Consider the following 21,716-nt stretch of genomic DNA (forward strand, 5'->3'; position numbering starts at 1 on the left):
GATACATATGCACGAGTACAAGATTGAAAAGAAGTAGTCTAGAAATTGAAACTTTGGTGATCGCCTGCATGTCTCGCGTCTTGCCGCAGGGCCGAAGATCGAGGTGTGTACACCATCGCCGGGGTCCGCACGACACCATGCGCCCCATCAAGTCTGTGTGTCTCGCCAAGTAGCCGCCACCTCTTCACAAGGCCCGTCAAAATCAGCCCAGTCAAGTTTGCTCCATTTCTCGGGGTTCTCAGAGGCCTGGACGAAGTGATTGATTGCCAGGACGGCCTGCGAAGCCCACTTCTCGGGGCTCACACGTCCTACACCCGTCGCCAGCGGAGTCATGAGCACGCTGCGAATCTCCTCGCCCTCTGCGGTCTTGCCTTCTCGGACGTCGCGGTTATGGTTGTCAATGGCGCAAAGCAAGCTCCATACACATTCGTACACGATTTCCCGGTCCCAGGTGACGTTCGTGGGCGTTCGCATCGTGGGGCAGAGCGCGACGCGACGAGTGCCCCAGACGTTGCGAGAGCGGGCGCGAAACTCGTCGGGGATGCGGACCAGCGTGCATGTGCCAGGGGGCGCGAAGCCGCGCCATTGTTCATAAAGCTGTCGCTGGGCGACGTGCGTCAGGGCGAGGTAGTCGTCGCGAGGCGACAAGGCGCGAGAGATGGCATCGTCGAATGCGCCGTCGAGGCGGCCGTACGAATTGGCAGGGGATACGATGGTGTCGAATTGGACATCTTCTGATAGATAAATGAGAGGGCACTCGTGAACATGGACGGAAACCGACTCATGCAGCTCCCAAATCTTGCGTGCTTTGGCGAACGCGACAGCGAACTGCTTTTCCATGCAGAGCAGCTGGATCTGAGGGACGTGGGAGATCTTTGCAGTCGTCATCGTGAATTGAGAAGAGTTGAAGAGGAGGTGCAGTCAGTGACAGTAGCTCCTTGGCTGGCTTCTTCTCATCAATGTTAGCTACCAATATTCAGAGGCCAATTCAGAAGGCTGCCTAGTCGCACCGTGGCTGCCTGCCAATGGCTTGGATTGTCAGCAGCCTTCTGTGGTCATAACAGACAAAGTACAGGCCGAAAGCGCACCTGTCCAAATTAATTCACTAGCAGGCAAGCAAACGTCTTCGAATTTTGGAGAACGTGTTGTATGAAATTCGAAAGAAAAACAGGGAGAGGTAGGAGGTGGCCCAGCGATTCACACAAAAAGATTAAAATGTTCCGAAACCGAGAATCGAACTCGGGGCTATGCCTAACCTCTCATTTGAGATGAGAGGGCATCATGTTGGCCACTACACCATATCGGATGTGGATACCGAAGCCGATGGTAGTCCAGCTCAAGACCCGCAGCGTGGGGGGTCGGCTGGCCACGAACTCCTCCTGAACGCGATCGTAGCAGCACGCTGGGTGAACATCAGGTAGGTGACGCGAAGCGAAACGGGTATTTCAAAGACAATTAGGCTTTCTTACCCGATCACGAATATGGGCTTCTAAGGCGCGAAGGACGAACGTGACGCAACTTGCGAGCCTGAGGCGTGGGCTTCTAGGAAGGTCACAGTTGTGTCGGCAGGATCCATGGGGGTGGAGTGAGGTAGGTACTTAGCCAGGAAAACCGGAGACAATTCCATTAATGAACCATCATAAGTCTTTCGGGGATATTACTTGGGATCTCCAGGACGCTGAAAAGACACGCATAGAGTGGCTCGTTGAGTTCTTCTCGTGGAGGTCCATCACGTCAGGAAGCCACCTCGACCTCAAGGTTGACGAAATTGCCGAAGCTTTACCGCCGGGACCATTACTAATCCCCAGCGCGGCTCCCGCCGGGATGAACGGCTTTTGCCTTTGATGCCGCCTCTCACGTTCATCCCATCAAGTCTATCAATCGAATTATCGCAATGGCTCACCACCCGTCTTTTACTCTTGCCGGCCTCTGTGAGTGATGATCTCCCCGACTGACAATAGTGCATATGCCTAACATGGTTTTCAGTGGCCGTCGGCGGCACTGCCGGCTTCCTGAAGACGCAGTCCAAGCCGTCGCTCATCGCGGGTCTTGGACTTGGAGCCGCCTACGCGTACTCTGGTAAGTCGCGGAGTGTTCCCCGTCACAGCTGGTGAGCAAGAAGTAATGCTCTGCCAGGTTACCTCCTCAAGGAGAACAAGGACTACGGCGCGGAACTCGCTCTCGGAAACAGCATCGTGCTGCTTGGCGCCGGCGCCTCCAGGGCCATCAAGACTGGAGGGAAAGCACCCATACCACTGGCCCTCACATTTGCAGGTGCAGCGGCGACGTTCTACTATCAGAAGAAGTACCGGGAATTCAAGTTTGGGGTCTAAATCACAAGAATTGTTCTGTATGAGTATGTGTAGGTGAAGGTTTTCACGAGGATGCACATGAAGAATCTCCCCTCGCAAGTTTTTCCAGTCATCCCGTGCATCGGTCTGGCTGCAGCTTTCGTTTGAAGGATAGATCCGAGATCTTCTACCAGATCTCTTGCTGCTACAACAGCACTGGTATAGGTTGAGAGGCCATCAGAGTACCTTGGCCGAAGGTCACATGTGGACACGAAGAATATGCGAAGCTGGCATGTGGGGAAGCGTCGGCTGCAAACAAGATGCTGTCCACGCAATAGTTCAGGCGACTCGGGCAAGTCGGTTCACGACGACAACTACAGAGAGCGCTGAGAGGTCGGTATCGGCATTCGGTGCAGCAAGCTGTCTCCCCGCCGATGCGACAACCGACAGACATGTTGCCCCACGCATTGTTGTCGAACCAGAGAGGGCCTGACGTGGGCTCCTTTTTATTGTCGCCATCGAAGATCGAACATCGAAGGTCTTCCGGTGTGCCGCGGTAGGAGGCGTCGAACGGTTTCGTCGACTGTTTGTCGATTCCCTAGCCAGCGAAATCGCACGTGGCTCCAACGCGGCGCAGAACTTCGATTTCAATTGCTTATCTGTCATTTAGTCGGAAGGCGATTCGCGCTCGGTGTTCCAAAAAAGCCACTCGAAGTGCATATCGACAATCAAGACTTCGGTCGTGGGCTGGTCGGTTCAGTGGGGATTCGGGGTGCATTCGACGAGCGCACGACGGTCAGGCCGTTTCGAAGAGGAGCGGAGGTCGGGGTACATCGGACATCTCGACTGTTTCTGCATTGGTTGATTGCAGAGGGGCCGGCACCGAAAAAAGGTGCGAGGGCCGAGGAGTCGAAGGATGTAAGATCGGCAGGGCGGTAGCGAGAGGGAGAGGATGCAGACGGAGATGGACGCCTGGAGCACTCACCGGACACAGGAAAACCCGAGAATCCCTCGGAGGATCATCGGCAAAGCACAAGACGCCCAGGGCTGACGGCGCTAGTCCCTTTCAGGCGACTTACAACGCCAGGCCGCTGTGGATCCATCGGCGCCGATACCCGGAATCATCGGACGGGATTGCACTTTCCAAAAGAGTGCAGTGTGAACATGACCAGCATGTGTTCCCTTGTCCCAGTCGTCTCGAGCCAAATTTTAGCTATTCTTTTCATGTCAATACCGTGATAAATTGGGCAGAGATGGCAGGTTCAGAGGGGAAGACCGGGCAATAGAGGGCCTCTAGGAAAGGAAAGAGATCTCGGGAAGTCCAGGCTGGTCCTGCCCAAAGACGGACCTTCCTTCTGCAGTATACCTAAGGTAAGATGAGGAAGGTACACTGTAACAACTTGGGTGCTTTCTTCCCACGACATGACAGCCTCTGAGAGTACCTGCACTGTGCCGGCAGGAGCGAGACGAGAGCCTTCCTTCTCAGTGCCAGCAGGAACAACCTTAGGTAGCTTACTGCAAGATGCAACTGCCTTGAATCCTGCCCCCAGGGGTCCTTCCATTTCCACATGACTATACCATACCTTATGTGAGCTTTTCATTTCTTCGACGACGTGGTAAATCTCAACTTCCACTGCGCATCCCCCTTCCGAGACCCCGTATCCGCAACCTGGCCCATGCCGCACACCGTGGGATCGCGACCACGAGCTGGAGTCAACGAAAATGAAGTGGGATACCCCCTCAAAGGTCCGTGGCAACGGCGATTTGGCGCTTCCCACGCCAGAGTCTTTGTCGACGCCCAAATCCCAGCTGACAGAGCCTTCCAATGATGACACCAATGGTTCTCAAGCAGGTATGCCTTGTTTCTCGCCTTCATACGACACCTTTCCGTGAATGCTGACAACGGTGATGCCGCACCAGACGATTCGACCTACTACGCCTTCCAAAGCATCCGCAGCCACCGAAAAGTCGACACTCTCGATGGCACCGACGCCTTTGAGATGCTCGTTCAATGGGAAGATAACTCGACAACATGGGAGTCTGAGGAGTGCCTCCACCAGGACGCCAAGTCTGCTGTCTTTGAGTACTGGGCCTCCCAGGGCGGCAGGCACCTCTTCATGAATAACGATGGGATGTGGTTGGTGCACGAGATCATGGACTTCAGGGCTTCACGAGCTGGTGATGATCGATATTTGGTCGAGTGGGTGGGACATCCGAAGCACACATGGGAGCCAGCGAGCCTACTTCCGGCCCATCTAATTGACGAATATTGGGCTCGGCGGGAGGAACAGTCCGGAAAGCGACCTACAAGAATGAGGCGTGACGCAAGGCTGTCGCTCCTGCGAGGCAAGTTGAACAGCGAGGCTTCCCGAATCGAGAAGCAACAGGCAGACGAGGACAACGACTGGATGCCAAAAATCCCCGACTATGTTCAGGATTAACAACTTTAGGGGTGCCAGGGAACTTATCTTACTACAGGGATTTTAATTTCTACAAGCGCCCATACGGGCCAGGTCGCGCATCGTCTCTTTACGCAGACGCATATCTTCATATGAGGGGCTGTGGGAGAACCATGGAGCGGAATGCAATTTTCGCTGTCGCCGCCACGTTCAGAGGAGATGGAACTTTTCTAGTCAACTTTCCAATTGCTTTCGAAATACAAATACATAAACCGCATTGACTTGATCCCGGCTTGTTATTTTCTCCTGTGATATTGGCCGCGCCTCTTATCATGACCAGGAGTGAAGGATCACCGATATGATTAGGGGCCACTGTAGAATCTAATATCTAAATTTGTCTAGAAATCTATGTCTAGAAAACAAATCTGCTAGCCAGACACCGCCAAATTTTATACTGAGAATCGGCCAATATAAGGCTCCAACCACAAACTCCCTCTACCGACGCCCATATTCCCACACTTTCACCCTCAGCACTAGTAGGGCTTTTGACCAACACTTCATCAAGTTAGTGGAAAATCTCAAGGCAAATGAATGGCGGGAACTTACATGTTACCAGCTGGTGAGTAGCGAGCGACCACATAGGTCTTACCCGAGGCAGACTGCGCAGTAGCCATTCCAACCTTGGTGGTAGTCTTCCAGACGCATTGAGCTGGATGCTGTTAGAAAGTTGCTCTTCGTTGAGATGACAGCTGCTCTTGGACGATGTAACTTACTGTAGTGACCATAGTCTGAGAACTGCTTTCCGTTCGAGCTGACCAGAGGGATAGCCTGCCCGGTGTAGTATTGCTTCTCGTTGAGCCACCAGGTGGTAGCAGCAGCATACGGGAGGCTGCCGCTGCCATACTGGTAGTAGAGGTTCTCGCCTTCATTTCCTCTGTTCGCGTCGTGCTGTAGCTTGTCGATGCTCGCGAGGGTCTTGGCGTATACTTGAGCGTCGTTGGCAAGACCGGCGTCCCAGGTCAAGGGTGAACATCCAACAAGCTTTCGCGCCTCATTGTGAAGGTTTACGGCATTCTGCTGGTCGGCGGTAATGCCTGGAATCGATGTAGGCGAGGTTATAGAGGTAGCGGAAGCAGTTCTGCTGCTGGACGATCTAGTGCTGGATGTTCTGCTGATGGTCGAGTTGGCCAAGCCCGTTGAGCTGGTCAACTTGACCGTGGTTGTGAGGATGGAAGTTGACCGGATGATCGTGGTCTTGTCAAAGATGGCGGGAGTGCCGGCTGCTGGGAGCAGACTCTGGACATCAACAAGAACAGGGGCTTGCGCCGTGACGCTGGTAGCAAGCAGAGCCGCTGAGAGAGTTGCACTGGTCGAGAAACGCATGGTGGACAGAATTATCTAATCTCCGGGATTCGAAAGTCGGGCAAGTGTCGAAAAGAAATAAAAGAACAAGAAAATGGTTCCTGCCAAATGCAAAGTTGAAGGATACCCGTAAAATAACTGGGAAGATGGACACGATGTGTCAAGGGAGAGTAGCAAAGGTGAGCTGGAGGACTGAAGAGAATCCCTTGAACCTGGATGTTCCAGCTGCCATATATATCATTCCATGTTTCCCAAGTGCCCTCCGAGTTCTCCAGGAAAGGCCGGTATTTTTGCCGTTTTCGTCCCCATCTCATTCGAGACCATTGGCCATTCTTTGACGCTCAAGCCACGACATCAGGTAATTAAACAGTAAGACAGAGTGTCTCGCTTTGGTGCGGCAGGACGGCAGTCAAGCCCCCTCAGCCTCACCCCATCTAGCCCACGAGCTCTTTGTTGAATATGCGAAACACCTTTCGTCGCTTTTGGAAGACTTGAGGGATTTTGTCGCTCAAGTATGGCCCAGAACTACGCAGTAAAACCACGCAACAGTAGTGTTTGCAGCCATTCGTGATCAAGATGCTGCAAGCCCAGACAGCTTCAGCGCGCCTCCGTCGGAAGAGTTCAATTACCCCTGATCGCCCAGACACACGCATTCCAGCGGTTCTTATCGCCCGTCAGTGGCGGCAGAGTCAGCGCAGTATCATATGGCCCGGGCATTTTCAAAAGAGAGGTGTCTGTGATTTCATTGGCATGTAAGGGGCGTAGAAATGCAATCCTGTTTCCCCGTCATCTCCCCCTCTCTTGGCAATAAGCTCTTGAACATCAATAACCTTATTTGCCAAGTACGAAGTCGGCGATGATAATTTGTGCAACGTCAGCTCCACCGTGATCCGCATCTCGTTTTGATCGGCATCTGCTGGTCCTAACTAGCTCAGGGAAGCTCTCCGGCTTTAGTGCGATGTCGACGCGTCAAACCTTTGGCGGCCTTATTCGCACTTGGCGATCTTCAGCGACGTGTATTCTGCCGACCGGTGATCACGCTAACCTTTAATAATTGTTGACAGCTGATGGCGCGAAGGAATGCACGCCGAGCTGCGAAGGATCAGAGCATGCCAACCCCATCCCACGAGCGTTTCCCAGACGGATTGTGTTGCGTTTCGGGAGCCGCGCCAAGCTAAGCGCCCGGCAACACCGCAATCCCGACTGCCCACGATGATGGAATAGCATTAACTCAAGTTTGGCCGTCGGCACAGCAGTATTTCCCGAACTGTCAAGTCTCCGACCAGTCAGCACCAATGCATGTGCAACGTGCTGTCTACGCTAATGCTCCGCGTCTCAGCTGTGGAACATACGTATACAAACTCGTGCAACACACGTCATCGATGTGATCCTGGAGCGATTCTGACGCTCACAAGAGAGAAATCTGGGCCTTTCAACTAACTCCAACTCATCGTTGCTGGTGCGAGATTGATAGGCAAACTTCATGACCAGGAAATGACATCTCAAGTCTGTCGAATTTCAGGGTCCAGTGGTGGCAGAATCTAGCTGCTGTTCCGGGAACATGGACGAGCTAGGTTGTACCAATCCAAGCCTCACGTTGAGTTCTAAGCCGCGGGACCATCCGTAGCTCCTCATGGTCCGAGTGGCTAACAGGCGAAATCCTCGTTGAAGCGTACTACGGAGACGCTAGAAACAGCCTCTGCTGACGCGGCTGCGGCCTTAGAGAAAACCTTTTTGTTCATTCTGTGACTTCTTTTGACCCTCTCCGAACATCAAGAGCTCTCACCTGGACAATGGCTCCAGAAAGCTTGCGTCGTTCGCCGCGTCAGCTCATGTCTATGGCAAAGGGCCGGCCGATTGAGTGCGTGTTATCAAACTGTTCGATGTAGGACGTTGCAGTCAGTGGCTCTTCTTCACTTCCGGCTTCAGGCATCAAGTGCTGATCCAATACCCAAGTGTAGATCTTATTCGATGCGAATCGACACGGATGTGCGTCAGGATTGGACAACTGCTCATGACCAAACCCTTTTGTCAACGGCTTTTCATTTGTGAATCGGTGGGTGGAAGAGTAAGCAGCCAGCAACTGTGCTAGTCGGTGGTCTCGCCGGTCCTCGTCTCAACTCGGCGGATGCCGAGTTACAAGAAGCAGTTCCCAGCAGTGAGTCCAACCGGGTGCTCCGTCACGGCGCATACTACAATCGAAGCACATAAACTAGCCAATTGGGGGTCCAGTCCAGGCTTTCCTCTTCGGGACATTGCCGGGCAAAAGTCTTCCACTTTTGGCGCAGACGCCGGAAGTGGGGGGTTGCCAGCCGAGACACTTTAGACCAAGTGAACCTTTACATGCGAACCGGCCGTTGTACACCGCCAGGAGAACCTTCAGTTAAAGTACGGAAGTTCTTTCCAGCGAGACTTCATTTCCATACATGGTCGAACGTTTGCCAGTCGCTGGAATAAGACTTCCATGAACCCACGGCAATCAAAATATCTGGGTGCATTGGCAGGTGAGGTCAACGGCCAAGCAGTGTTCAGCTGAGAAGCCGAAGGACACTGAGATCCAATCTAAAACGGCTAGACTGTATTCTTCAGCTGCCAGCCTGCCAGTGGAGCAAGGTGTACCAAGACATTATTACCCCTCGAGGTTGCCGAGCGCAATTGGTCTAGACCATGTTCTTTGTTCTCAGACGATTCTTGATCTCACTCCGGATGCGGAGATCACGTCCCGTAACACAGCTCAAAACCCTTTCTCAGGCCGGAAAGCAAAATGATCATCCGGCAATCGTCATCGGCGCTGTCAAAACAGTCCGAAACATTAGCACTAATCTCATCATGAGATTCTTGGCTAAGAAAGTTACGTCAGAACGTGCCGTCATGCAGCTCAACATCGTGAGGACCAGCAAAGTTATGACATCCTCAAAAAATAACGGCGATGATCAGTATGAGGCTTGAACTCATGACCTTGGCATTACTTAACATGTTAGATGGCATATTAGTACCACGCTCTGACCAACTGAGCTAACCGACCAGGTTGATACCCGCTTGAGTGGATGTCGATGCTCCACGACTTCCACTCGAGTCTTGAGATTGCACCTACTTCCATGCATCAGCCATTGAAATCTCAATGATTCGCTCATGATTACAGCTGATTCTGGAACCCTTTTAGGGCCAAAAATGCGTACCAGCAGGGGGTGGTCAGTAATTTAGGAGAGAGAAAGAGAAAAGGGAGCAGCTTCACCAAATTGGTCGCCTGGCTGAGGCTATCAACTGCTAATAGAAACGTAATCGACGTATGTCAATTGAAAATGAAGTTAATGAAAACAAACATTTAAGGATTGACACCAAAAATCACGCTGGGCTCAACTTGAAGGCGCAAAGGCAACGGCTGCATCCCATGTAATGACTGTAAATTTAAGGATAATAATCAGATACAAATAACTATTCTATGTATGTCGCTCGTCTTGTAACGTCAACCGGAACAAGCCGACTAAATGCGTGTGTGCCGAAAGGCAGGGTCCTATGCCGTGGCTCTAATACTACTTTTGACGCGGCTGTACGATCCGTAACATGTACATCAAAGTCCCGCAGTAAGGACCAGACCGAGACCAAAATGGTGTTTTTAGCTAAAGTTTCACCCGGGCATCTCCACGCGCCGCCTCCGAAAGGGAACCAATGCCCTCGTAGACCACTTGTGCTTAGTGTTGCTGTTGAGTCATCTGTTGTCGTCTTCGTGTCCGAGATAATGGGGAATTGATCAGCAAGTGGGTAATTGTCTGCTTTACGGAGAGGTCCGCTTCCGGGGTCATCTGGATAATTCAGAAACCGCTCAGCCCAGAAAGTGTCAACAGGATGCTTCGGGACACTGTCAACGACAGCTCCTTCGTTCCAAAATGTTGTATCAAGTCCACCAAGCCAGCTTGCTGTCATCGTAACAGTACCAGCTTGGTGTGAACCGAATCCAGTTTGAGGAGATGTACGGCCTGTAGCGCCAGCAACGTGAAGTCTGAGTGTCTCTCGATAGACGGAGTTGAGGAGGGGGGCGCTCCCCAGACTGGGAAGATCCAGGTGAGCTAGATTGTCCATTGAGAGTTCATGGCGCATACGATACGTGAGCGACTCGTCCGAAAGCGTGTGCAGAATCATCCATGCTGCCGCTGGTATTGTGTTTGCGGTTGTTCTGTGAGTCCGGTAAGCAGGTGAACGGAAGTCAGGACCAAGTCTATGGAACAAACTTACACAAACAGGTAACCCAGGAGAGCTGAAGCAATTCCATCATCCGAAAATCCAAGCTTTTCGTGTCGTTGTACCATTCTTCGGATATAGAGAGTCCCACAGACTGGTTCATACTCCCCACAGTCGAGATGACCTTCGTCTGAAGAATCATGCTTAGCCTTGCATTGAATGCGCCACGCGTGGAGATTTTGAAGCATCTTGTCTCTCTTCTGATACTTTGTCGGAAACAGCCACCTTGGGAGTTGGCGGGAGATGACGGGAAACGCATCATAGAAATCCCAGAAATCTTGACAGAATGACGGACAAATCTTGAAAATCATCTCCCCGTAAAGAGCTTCCACTTCGGCTTTGAATATGGAGTCCCTGATGAATGTGTAGAGATCCGGGATATGGGTAGTTGGAGCATCGAGTAGTTGTCCTTGGAGTTCATTGCAGAAGTTGTTCTCGAATCTTTTCATGATGGCCTTCAGACTATCGCCGTTGAGAAATGAAGTGAAATCCCTTCGCTGATGTTCAATGATTCTCCGCGACGGGTCTACATGATTGGTTCGGTGGCCTTCGCTGTCGTGAAGCTCGAACCTGGTGACATGACCGTGGTCGAATACAGCATGGTCCTTGGCCGTCAACCCGAAGAAAACAGTCAAAGCGTCAAATAATCCAGGAACAGGAACATATTCCTTCGATTGTCGGAATAATGCTCGTGTGCCCTCTCCAGGCAGAGCTATGCTTAGGTTTCTACCAGGTAGAGAGACAGGGAAGACCTGGCGACACCCGTCTCTGCGGAAGTAATCAGAAAGATAGATGTAATCAAAGCGTTGAGAGATGAACGTACTGGAGCCGACGGAGGAAGTTTTCCGTAGCAAAAGCCAATGCCAGTGGATCCGTAATGAAGGAAAGAGTCGTAGGGAACTTGATGATACTCCGTTCACTTCCACCCTTCACCCGCAGGTGTTTTCGGTTGAGCGAGGAATACAAGAGGTATGTGAAGACTAATGGAATGGCAAGTACCAGACCGTGACCGAGGAAGCGTCCCAGTAATTGGGTAGCAACATGGCCAAGAGCAGGGCTGATTGTAACCTGCGAGGCAATGTATTGAGAAAGCATGTTACTGTTGATGAAAGGTTGGATTGTTCGGTTGACGACGAGGAAGACCCAAACTGCCAGGCATTTCACACGAAGCAGCCGTAACACAGCGTCTCTGTAATCCTTTTAAATATGCAATGCACGGCAGACCGCCAAGCCGGTCCGAAATAAGAAGCAACAGGGCAAACACGGCCTCTTCCTACCCATCCTGATAATCTGACTTTCATTTGCGTTTGCTGTGATTGGGGGCCCGAAAGCAACTCGAAGCCAAACGCACATGCCACTCGGATGCAGATGGCGCTGGCATGCCTGTCCGTGTAATTGGGCTGCCAAGTCTCTTTGTACCTTGGAAAAGACATCACCATGCATTGGGCCAACCAGTACCCATGAATCGACCGGAGCTACACCCCGAATTAGGATATATGCCGTCCACAAACAGTGGCTTATCCCTCAACCCCCCAACGTGAGATTCTCGTCGGCTGGGATCGAGACAATGACAACAACCCATGGTGTTGATTGTGTGAGTGCGTTGAGGTCCAACAGCATGGAACCGAGAGTGAAGGACAATTTCATTAGCCTGACTTGTTCTCCCTCCCTTGGCCACTTCCGACTGCTTCGTATCAATCATTCGGGGTTAATCGCGTTGGACCTTCCGCCCCGCAATCACTCCCACCATTCTTTCCTCTGTGCAACTACATATGCAAAAGCTGTAAGCGCCCGATGCCACCCCCGGGAGGGCTGTGAGGCTCTGCGGACGTTGGGGGCTCCTCTGCGCCGTGCTATGTGCCGCGGTAAGCTAAATGCCAGCACATGTAGCGCGCAATTGGCTGCCATTTTGGTGACACGTCGTGTGGAATGTCGTAGTTAATATTGAAAATTGCCCCCGGTACGTCTTTTGTCCCTTTCGGGTGCAAGTTCAGGTCAGTCGGCAGCCGTCGAGCATTTCCAGTCATATTGGTCGCACAGTCCCTTCCGTAGACACGAGACTGAAGTGATGGGCAGTGGCTGCAGTATGTCACATGCATTGCAAACGTCGCGTGTAATATGGCATCAACGCCGAGCCGGATCTGAGGGTCCTGCAGCCATAACGGCACGAGCAGCGGGCTCTCGGGTCCTCTTGTGGCCAGTGGCTTTTCGGGTGGCTTGCCGGTGACCCCTTCTGCATAGGACACGTAGATCAGATCCCTGCCATGCTGGCCACTTGCCAGTGGACTGCGCCGTGGTCGGAACTTGGCAATTGGCGAGGTTCCAACGGGCGGTTGCGCCAACAAGGCCAACAGGTCCAACACGGGCTCCCGGTCAATCATGTTCAGGAGCCGGGCACCCATTCTGCAGCAAACAAGCAACGGATTATCGGCCGTAACAACGGCCGTAAAGCATGTCTGCCGACAGTTCTAGTTCCCGTTGTGCGACATTTAACCGTTTTGAATGGATCATCTGTATCTTCCATTTTACACCGCTAGAGTGATTCGAACTGGTGTGGTGTTTCAACTGTGACAGGAAATCGAGATGGTGGGTGTGTTGAATGTTACCATGTTTTCGTGCAGAGCAAGTCGACACGTTGCCGGTCGATAATCAGCTCAGTATGCAGTTGCTGAGCTGAAAAAAAGCCAACGAACGAAACCAACACATCATTGTTGGAAGCGCGCGCTGCAAGATGCCTGCTCTTATCTCGAGCATATTCCCTTTTTGTAGTTGTTGACAGGGGTTTTGAACCAAAACTGTGTTGGTTAAGACCCCGCCACCCATCTACGGCGGCAGCGCAGTTGCTAAGTTCGTCTCATTTGAGTAGTAGGAATGTGCGCCGCACGCATGCTTTGCCGCTTGGAAAATGGACGCACGTAAACCGGCTTTTCTTCTGAGATAGTGCACCTCAGTGACATCGTCATTATCTACCCTGCAGATGCCTTCTGTTGCATGAAGGATTGCGGCGCAAGATCAGCCGACCCCACTAAGCTGAAGATCCCGACATCTAAAGACCTTGCAGGCATCCTTCCCATAGACTTTGAACAAAGAACTACCGTATTTTCTCAGTTTTCCCGCTTCAGCCTTTCGACTATCCGTGCGGCTGATATGGCAGATGGACCAACACCTACGAATCAAGACGGCTTGGGGTCTTTTGGACGAGTACCATCCCAGCACGACTGTGGCAAAAGACTCGGATCTGAAGTCGAGAGGAAGAATTAGATGTATGGCTGTGCCGAAATGAAACCTGGTTCACCCACGTACAGTTGTGCAGTCTCACCTCTACGCAGAGTTGAAGACTCGGCAAAACGCTGGGGCAAACCCCTTGTTGACGAAACTGGCGGCGAAGCATAGCTTTGTTCACGAGTTAGCTGCACATGGCAAATGATCTATTTCCAAAGCAAAACCGGAAACAGCTTCAGTTGCGAGGCCAAGCTTGAGCTTTCAGAGCCTAGCCTTGACACCTTTTGCCAAGTGACGGAAGTGCTCCAGTTTCAGGTCAACGGCACTCGCCACTGCTTGCCCGAGGTGCAAGCACTGGCGAAATCTGGGCTGTGGTAGCCCAGTTGACAAACAATCCCTCGGAAAGCCGGTTTTCCCAATGTAGCAAAGACTCCGCTGAGCAATTTCTTGATCAAGCAAACATTGCGTATGTGGTCGATCCGGGTTGTGGCGTCGCTTTCTCACACCACGCATGCCCTTCGTCTGCAAGTCATGACCAACGATTATACTGTGGGCTGACTGAAGTTGGCTGGTTATGTGCCTAACGTAACAGCGCGATAGTCTCGAAGGTCACCCATGCAAGTCCCAGTGATCGCCGGGCCAAACATGTTTAGCTTACCATGCACCCGGAACCACCTCTCATGTGTCGGGCGGAGGGGCCGTATAATCATCGGCAAAGGCCCGGAAGGCCGTTCGCAATAGATCAAAGTTGGCCAAAAACGACAATCATTAGATGATCTATCTAGCCAGTCCTGTAACTGCGGATGTCTTTTCACGATCCGTTATCCTCTCTAATGGAATGTCGCCCGTCACCCATTCCCTGACGTCTTGTGACGCTACCTTCCCACTCCTTTCCACGTGAACTTCTCTTTTCACATGTATTCCATCCTCCGCACCAAGATCTCTGCGAGACCCAGAGCTTTCGTTATTCACGTACAACTCGTCGGTGGATCCCTGCAGACTATTTCCGTCCCCAAGGCGTTCAAAGGAACCATCGAGGTCATCATCGTTGGAGCCTTTGCGGTGCCCCACCCCACGATTGGAAATCTTCCCAATCGTTACGAGGGTGTTGAAGTTTTTCGAGTTGCCGGACTTGGCCGCTCCGCTGGGCCTCGAGTTGTATCGGTCTCCGGAGCTCACGACGCTGACAACGCCACCGAGAAAGCGACGGAAGAGAGGGGCGCATGGCGGGAGGCATGCGCCAATGATAGCAAGGCATGTTTCGATTGCAGACGCCGCATGAGGAATGATTACGGTCTGACTGATGTTGTTTCCAGTTGCTCCTTCTCCAGGTCGATAGATGATAAAGAGGACCAGTCGGGCAATCGAGGCGAGTACGACGCTGTGGGTAATCGCGTCAGCTTGCATCCACCACAAATGACACATAACCTTGGATCATACCTGCCGCCAAGTAGAAAGACGCCTGTGATGGCGAGCTTCTTCTCGCGCCCCATTTGTAGTCTCCAGACTTCGTGAATCGGAACAGCTACCGTAAGAATGTCGAAGATGATGTTTGGTACAGTGATGCCAATGTAGAATTTGCTCGAGTCAATGCATGTGCCGGGGATAGTTTGGTCCCAGAATCTCGCGATGGGTGTACAGGAAAAGACTTGAGCAAGACTAGATCAGAAAACCGTTGACTACTTCATTCTTAGCCGGTTTCCGGAGTACTCACTACTGACACCAACCACAGCAATTCCCCACCCAATGAGTCCGAAAGCGATTGCCCACACGCAGTACCGCAAGATCTTCGAAGCCGAGAAGATACGGTAGAACATGGTAAGCACAGCCAGTTTCGATAGGGGGCATGCAACTCCGTATGCTATCTCAATGGAGAGGATACACTGTGAGGTCAGACGATTGATTTGCACCAGCAGACGTATGAAATACCTTGAGAAAGGCAGAGACTCCGCCGGGGAATTCTGTCAAGATCTGGGTCATTTCTGTTCCAAGCCCATAATTCACCGCTGGGTATGAAAATCAGCATTCTCTTCTGAAGTTCATGTGTTAATCGCGAAGTGAAAATCACGTACCGATGCCTTCGCTGATAAGCATGATGTGGTTCGCGATCTTCGCAATCAAAAGAGTCAGTTTAAGGTCGGGACAAACTAGTGCAGAGGAGATATGAGCATACCAACGCCGCAATGGCAACATGTTCGTCAAACGTCCATGGTGATTTGGTCACGACTCGGGCAGAATAAATCCGCAACCCGACCAGAAGGGTTGCAATTACGCTGAAGACCGCATGCGGAACAATCAGAATAGAAGCAACACTGTTTTCTGAAGAGTACGTCACGTCGTCCATGGTGAAATCCGACTGCCTGAAGACATTAGACGGTTAAGGAAAAATGAGAAGTGAACAAAATGCTCCGAGGCTAGATTCCCTAGAGAGATGCAGCTAGCCCTTTCATATAACCCAAGCGAAAACATGGGTTCTAACCCGGCAGTCGAAGGTGGAATCTTCTGCAACAGTTCTTCATACGGACAGACAGGGAACCGTAGTTGGACGCCGTACCTTGCATGAGTCGTCACACTCGCTGGAAACGTGATCCCTCCATTGCCATAGTAAGTTGTGCATCCCACGAACATTAACAGCAGAAGTAGAGTGAATATCTGCTCATGTCGGCCGCAGGGCTCCACGATTGACCCTCATGAACACCCACAGAGACTCCACCCAATCAATCCGTACGGCCACTAAACTTCATCCGCTAAGATCCTTCCGACAACGTAGGGAGCCCATGACTCGCTCAGCTACAAAACTGTTGGTTGGAGTTCTGTTCGCTCGAATACAAGACGTCCAATTCGAATCCGCCTCCACCTTCCGAAGAACCGGATGCCGGGGAGCCCAGCAAGAAGATCGGGATGTGGAGTAACATTGAGCTTCATAATAGTTCCCACAACAGGCCACTTGTTGCATCCTCGACCGTCACGAAGCCCCGCAAACGCGAGAGACTCGCACTCGATAAAGGATCGTCTGCCCTCAATACAAAGTCCCGGCGCCCTCACTCACGAGGTCGCTAGGGTCTGCTCACAACAACCGAAGTTTACAGTTTTTCAACTCAACCTTTCGCATAGCAACGCCAAAAGAATCGTCAATCATGCCCGCGGTTAGAGCTCCCAGGTCACTGGGCGTCGTCTTCGTTCACGGTGGCTTCCACAAGTCTTCATGTTTTGACTTAGCCAAGGCGCAGCTTGAGGCTGCTGGTTTCTCTCCCATCATCGGAGTTGACCTCCCTAGTGTTGGCAATGATCCTAAGGTCACACTGGACGACGATGCGCGCAAGATCCAGACCGATCTCGACTCTTACCTTGACGAGGGCAAAGAGTTTCTCGCCCTTGCACACTCTTACGGCGGAACGCCACTGACCATCGCGTCAAAGGGCTACTCGGTAGCCGAGAGAGCCGCACAATCGAAGAAGGGTGGCATCCGCGCGGTCGTCTACGTGACCGCCAACATGCCTCCTAAGAAGGGAGCCAGCGCCCTTAGCGTTTTGCCTCCCGGACTGGACATTGTCGATGTCGCCGACGGCCTCGTCACGGCAAACTCCAAGGCTAAGGCAGCTTTCTACGGACCTGATATGCCCGACGAGCTTGCGGACAAGTGCATGGCGGCTTTGTTGCCCCAGTCTCAGGAGGCGCTATTCGGCGGCGCTTCCGTTGGCCTGGACGAGCTGACAGTTCCCGCGTACTACATCTTTTGCGAAAAAGACCAGACAATTCCTCCAACGACACAAGAGCAGATCATTGCCACCATACCGACGCTCAAGAGGGTGCTTCGCAACCCCGGTGGCCACTCTGCCTTCATCACCGAGGTCGACAAATTCGTGGAGCAGGTCACTGAAATTGCGGATGAGGTTGAGAGAGATGGGGGAGTCAAAGCGTAGTGTGGAAACCAAAGCTTGGGTTACATGACTTCGTAAAGCCGTTTCGGCTATCGTCGCCAGACGCCGATTGCGAATGAGTCGTAGTCGGGCGATCAAATGCCACAGAACAATGTCGAAACTGCTACGTAGATGACTCGGTCAAATGAATCAATTCAGTAAGATACCAATATACCGAATCACTCGGGTGGAAGTTATAGAAATGGCTCATGGCTTCGGCTCTCATCGTCGCCAATTCCTCTTTCTCCGTCAAACGTGCTACCTAAGCCCGTCGGTAGCTGTGGTTTTGGGGCCATTGATACTTTGGCCGTGCCGGGGCAAATTTCCCTTGTTGCGCACGAATCGGGAACGACTCCGAAGTGGACCAACTCAGTTTGCTCAATAACACGGCAAATTGTTTAGTTATCGTTCCGAGCTTTGTCAGTTGCTGTGTTCGAGATTCTCTTTTCTGCAGCACTTATGTTGATGTTGTGCCTTTCCCCAGAGTCTACCTCAAGGCTCAACATTCGATCCGTCAAGTCGCCTAACGCCACCTTGGCTGTCGGGTCTCTCAGTGAGCTCGGACGCCTCCTTGTCGCGGTATGAGTCTTGTTCACTCTCCCGCTACCCTTGCTCTGTTTATTCATGAACGATTCGAAGCTTCGGGAGCCATATCTCGGTGAATACTCCAGCAGGGAATCAGCCGACCGATATGCAGGGCTTCGAAGAAATGGAGGACGCTTGCACTTGGATGCTGGGTCGTATGATATGCTTCTGTTGGGTGCCGCCCCTTGAGGCAGTTGAATCAAGTCGATAGACGTGGTGTTGCCAGCTTGTCGCTGTCGGTCAGCGGTTGAGCAAGCGACCGTGGAAGGGTGATCTTCGATTTCAGGTACCGCTTTCTCGCTTTGATTTCGCTGTCAACAAGCACGTTAATCATCGACAGCTAATATATGGCATCGTGCCGGGCCTCACCGCTGGCAAGTCGCCCATCATCAAGGCCCCTAGAGGTCCTACACAAAGCAGGCTATCGCACAAATCTCAAACGATGTCATGCTCACAGAGAAGGGAAGTGAGGAGTTCCAAAGCATAGAAGCAACCAAATATTAAAAGGACGCGGTTCAAATTACGCCTCAAATGCAGTCAAGAGTCACGCGGCACTTATGCGCTGACAATCTGCAGAAGAAGAGATCTGTGAGTGGATGGGACTGCCACGGGCGGCACATCGCATTCCCGCGTTTTGTGCATTTACGCAATCCTGGCCGGCATGGCCGCTCGAGAGACCGACGCATGCAGCTAACGTTGCTGACTTCACATCACACTCTCCTTGGCGCTGGCAATTGGGCCACTTAGAGGCGGACAGACGGGACTCAAGTGTGGGGGCGACTTGGGGGTTGAAGAGGCACAGCATCCAGGATGCGACTGTCACTATATTTGTTGCCTTCTGAGAAGGCAGATAGGCTATCGTTGGGACTGGGATGATTGGCATATCGAGAGAAGAATAGCGAAGCATGCTGAGCATCATTCGATCTCAGATGGCCCAAAAAGATCAAGATAGCGGCTGATGGAGTGACATGTCGCCAAAGAAGTTCTCGGTTTTTTCGATGACATGTTTTTCCCGCCATGAAATTCGCGGAGGCGTGGTGGCTGCATGATGGGGGTTGATGCGCGGCTGGGCGCTTACGGGTACCAACCAACAGCATTGGTTTTCCAGGTGAGCCCCGGCAACGCCTACCTCCATGAGGACGGCGATTCTCGTGGCTCTGTACAGGTGGTTACGGCAGCACACCTCGTCAACCATTGTGGAACTCTCACGAAACGGGGACTAAGATAGACAAGGTTTTTACGTAGAGAACGGGGGAATGTCAGTTGCTTTATATAAGTGGCTTCTCCTCAAGATAATAAGATTAGCTTCATCATATTACATCGAAAACCGAGTTATACAGCCGTCTTAACTGTGATTTGGGACGGCCATGCAGATATCTTGCTTCAAACAGAAGGGGCTGCAGCTGCAGTGGAGTTTGTTGTGTTGCATAACTTGTAGGATCCTGATGCTCCCACATCGAGCTTCTATTTCCATGCCCCAAACGCTGATGATGTCTTTGACTATGACTGTGGGTGTCTGCCTACCACGCCGCAAACGCTGTGTAAAATGCACGCCATAAACTCCTGCTAACCATTGATAAAGATAAGCGCGAATTCATGCTGCATGCATTGCGTTCTCTCCAAACTTCTCAAAAAGCCTGTTGTTCAGAGTACCCCTGTCCCTTCGCAAAGCGCGCAGCTCCCCCCCTTCAATGATATCTACTAGCAGTACCATGTGTTTACCTTACGCCACATACCTTCTAGCCTGTTTACGCGGGGTTGAACCTCGCGATCGCGCCGTATCCCAAGTCGGCCCGGCATTGGGGACACAGCGTGTTTCCTGGCTGGCTGGAGAGCCGAAGATAGCAAGACTGGCACATGGTGTGACCTGGGAATGGTGGCTGGAGTGAGTGATTTTATCCGACTCGACAGAAACATCTACGACTTACCGCACTTGAAGATCAAGATAGGGTTGGTATCCTCGCAGATAGGACATTCGGCGCCTTCGGGAGGATAGCAGAGTACCATGCTCTGGTCACGATCACAGCATCGTCCAGACTTGCGAGCGCAGTCGCCACAAGCCATCTAACAAGACAAGATTAGGTCCTTTCCAAAGTCATGATTTGGACTGAATACAGCTGTGTATGACTTACATGGCGGCACCCAGCGAAATAGAACTTCCTCGGAACGTTAACGGCGCAGACACAATTCCGAAAGGCCTCGTCGCTGCCGGCATTAGGTCGTTGCATGTCGATTGTAAGCCACGAGCGCAAGTCCTCGTGCAGGGTAATGCCTCGACGGATCCAATGGGTTGGCATTATCTGATCGAGGACCGAGAGCGACTGCGTGATGCTCAAAATTGTGGAAAACCGGACGTCCTCATTGTTTTGGCTGGCGATGGGATGGATCTGTGCCATTGCCATGATGTTAGGTCTGTCATTGCGGGTGGCAACGTTTCCGACCTCTGCTGCGTAGCCAGGCGTTCGAAGACTGAGGGGATGTTGACGCTGGCGATCAGACCGGGGCGCTGGCAAAGGCGCCGGCACATGTGCTGGCAAAGGCGAAAAATCGAAAGACTCTAGAGTTGGGCTCGAGAAGTGGGTAAGCATTGGCGCAGATGATGATGCTTGCAAGGCCGGCTGAGTTGGTGCGGTTGATCGAGGTTGGGGAGTTGCTGGAGGCATCTGGGCCCGAGATTCTGCCATGCTATCGATAGCAGACCGTGAACCGATGAATTCTACCTCGTCTTCTTCCTTTCCCCGTGAATAATTTCTCTCAAGGGCAGAGTGTCGGCCGAGGAGAGAAATGGGAGCGGGGGAGGAAATGCGAGACCGCGGTGGAGCATTTGTGCCACGACTCCGAAAGACAGATTCCAAGTGGAGGAAATCTTCCTGTGATATGGTCCTCCCCAAAACTGTAAAGCGAGGGTCAGGAACACGTTGAGGTTGGATCAGGGAACCTCGATCACCCTCTCTGCAGATCAGACGACGACGTCGCTTGGAGGATGGAGTGTCAATGGCGGACTCTTCATCGCCATCCTGGAGATCAAGTCCTCTCTTGGGCTGCCTGTGACTGGACATAAAGTCGCTCGTTGGTTGTGGCTGGGAAGGTGCGGGATGTCGGTCGATGCTGCCACCAACAAGCTGGTCCAGTCGGGCCGTAGGTTGTGGTGCGTTAAGCTGAGACAGTCTAGGCAGATGTGTTGCATCGATCCTCGTGGGTATCATGGATGCGGCGGACAGAGTCCAGTCCCTGGGCTGGGGTGGCGAGCGATCCATCCCGTTGGTCGTGGTGCGTATTTGGGCAGTGTTGGAGTCGACGCTGTACGTCTCAGCAATAAGTGAGGGAGAGAAGAGATGGCAGTCCTGCACCGAGAGTCTTGATACTGGCTGTTGTGAAAAGGCGGTTGTTGGTGTTGTTGGTGTTGGGGGGAGAAGTCAGCCCGGAGGTGTGTCGTCGTTGAAGTAGGTAGAAAATGGTCTTAGGCAGCCACAAGGCGGGTGCCTGCTTGAGTTGTGGTGTCGGTGTTCTGGTAGGTGCGGCCCTTTCTTCTGTCCGTCGACGGTTGGCAAGAGCTACCTTCCTTCGAGAGTCGATTGGTTGTGATGAAAACACCGGCGACGAGAGGTGTTAACCTTGTGTTGTCGACGAAATGCAGCGGTCAGTTACTACTGCTGGGGAGTGTGTCAAGTTGGTAGTCTTCAGTCCTTGTCACGGTG

The 21,716-nt window shown here is 52.2% G+C and overlaps 6 protein-coding genes across 6 annotated transcripts; 3 read left to right on the forward strand and 3 right to left on the reverse strand.

Moving 5' to 3' along the window:
• Positions 1-147: 147 nt before the first annotated feature.
• CGCS363_v013928 (uncharacterized protein) lies at positions 148-888 on the reverse strand (the record flags this gene model as incomplete). Its single annotated transcript, XM_036645777.1, has 1 exon — positions 148-888. The coding sequence occupies one exon, from the start codon at positions 886-888 to the stop codon at positions 148-150; it is 741 nt and encodes a 246-aa protein (XP_036488247.1).
• A 1,006-nt stretch (positions 889-1,894) lies between these two features.
• On the forward strand, positions 1,895-2,333 carry CGCS363_v013929 (TMEM14 protein-like protein; the record flags this gene model as incomplete). The annotated part of the gene is made up of 3 exons (XM_036645778.1): positions 1,895-1,931; positions 1,987-2,079; positions 2,137-2,333. 3 exons carry the CDS (start codon positions 1,895-1,897, stop codon positions 2,331-2,333), a joined length of 327 nt encoding a protein of 108 aa, XP_036488160.1.
• Positions 2,334-4,013: 1,680 nt separating this feature from the next.
• Positions 4,014-4,732, forward strand: CGCS363_v013930 (uncharacterized protein; the record flags this gene model as incomplete). The annotated part of the gene is made up of 2 exons (XM_036645779.1): positions 4,014-4,143; positions 4,212-4,732. The coding sequence occupies 2 exons, from the start codon at positions 4,014-4,016 to the stop codon at positions 4,730-4,732; spliced, it is 651 nt and encodes a 216-aa protein (XP_036488423.1).
• A 491-nt stretch (positions 4,733-5,223) lies between these two features.
• On the reverse strand, positions 5,224-6,073 carry PR1C (Pathogenesis-related protein 1C; the record flags this gene model as incomplete). Its single annotated transcript, XM_036645780.1, has 3 exons — positions 5,224-5,245; positions 5,297-5,399; positions 5,464-6,073. 3 exons carry the CDS (start codon positions 6,071-6,073, stop codon positions 5,224-5,226), a joined length of 735 nt encoding a protein of 244 aa, XP_036488598.1.
• Positions 6,074-9,487: 3,414 nt separating this feature from the next.
• Positions 9,488-12,693, reverse strand: CYP7A1 (Cholesterol 7-alpha-monooxygenase; the record flags this gene model as incomplete). The annotated part of the gene is made up of 4 exons (XM_036645781.1): positions 9,488-10,226; positions 10,286-11,059; positions 11,115-11,352; positions 12,330-12,693. 4 exons carry the CDS (start codon positions 12,691-12,693, stop codon positions 9,488-9,490), a joined length of 2,115 nt encoding a protein of 704 aa, XP_036488564.1.
• A 3,957-nt stretch (positions 12,694-16,650) lies between these two features.
• On the forward strand, positions 16,651-17,436 carry MES7 (Methylesterase 7; the record flags this gene model as incomplete). Its single annotated transcript, XM_036645782.1, has 1 exon — positions 16,651-17,436. One exon carries the CDS (start codon positions 16,651-16,653, stop codon positions 17,434-17,436), a length of 786 nt encoding a protein of 261 aa, XP_036488422.1.
• Between the last annotated feature and the right edge of the window lie 4,280 nt (positions 17,437-21,716).

The sequence above is a fragment of the Colletotrichum siamense genome (assembly GCF_013390195.1).
Source record: "Colletotrichum siamense strain Cg363 chromosome Unknown KSG_Cg363_contig10, whole genome shotgun sequence".
In the NCBI taxonomy this organism is placed as follows: Eukaryota; Fungi; Ascomycota; class Sordariomycetes; order Glomerellales; family Glomerellaceae; genus Colletotrichum; species Colletotrichum siamense.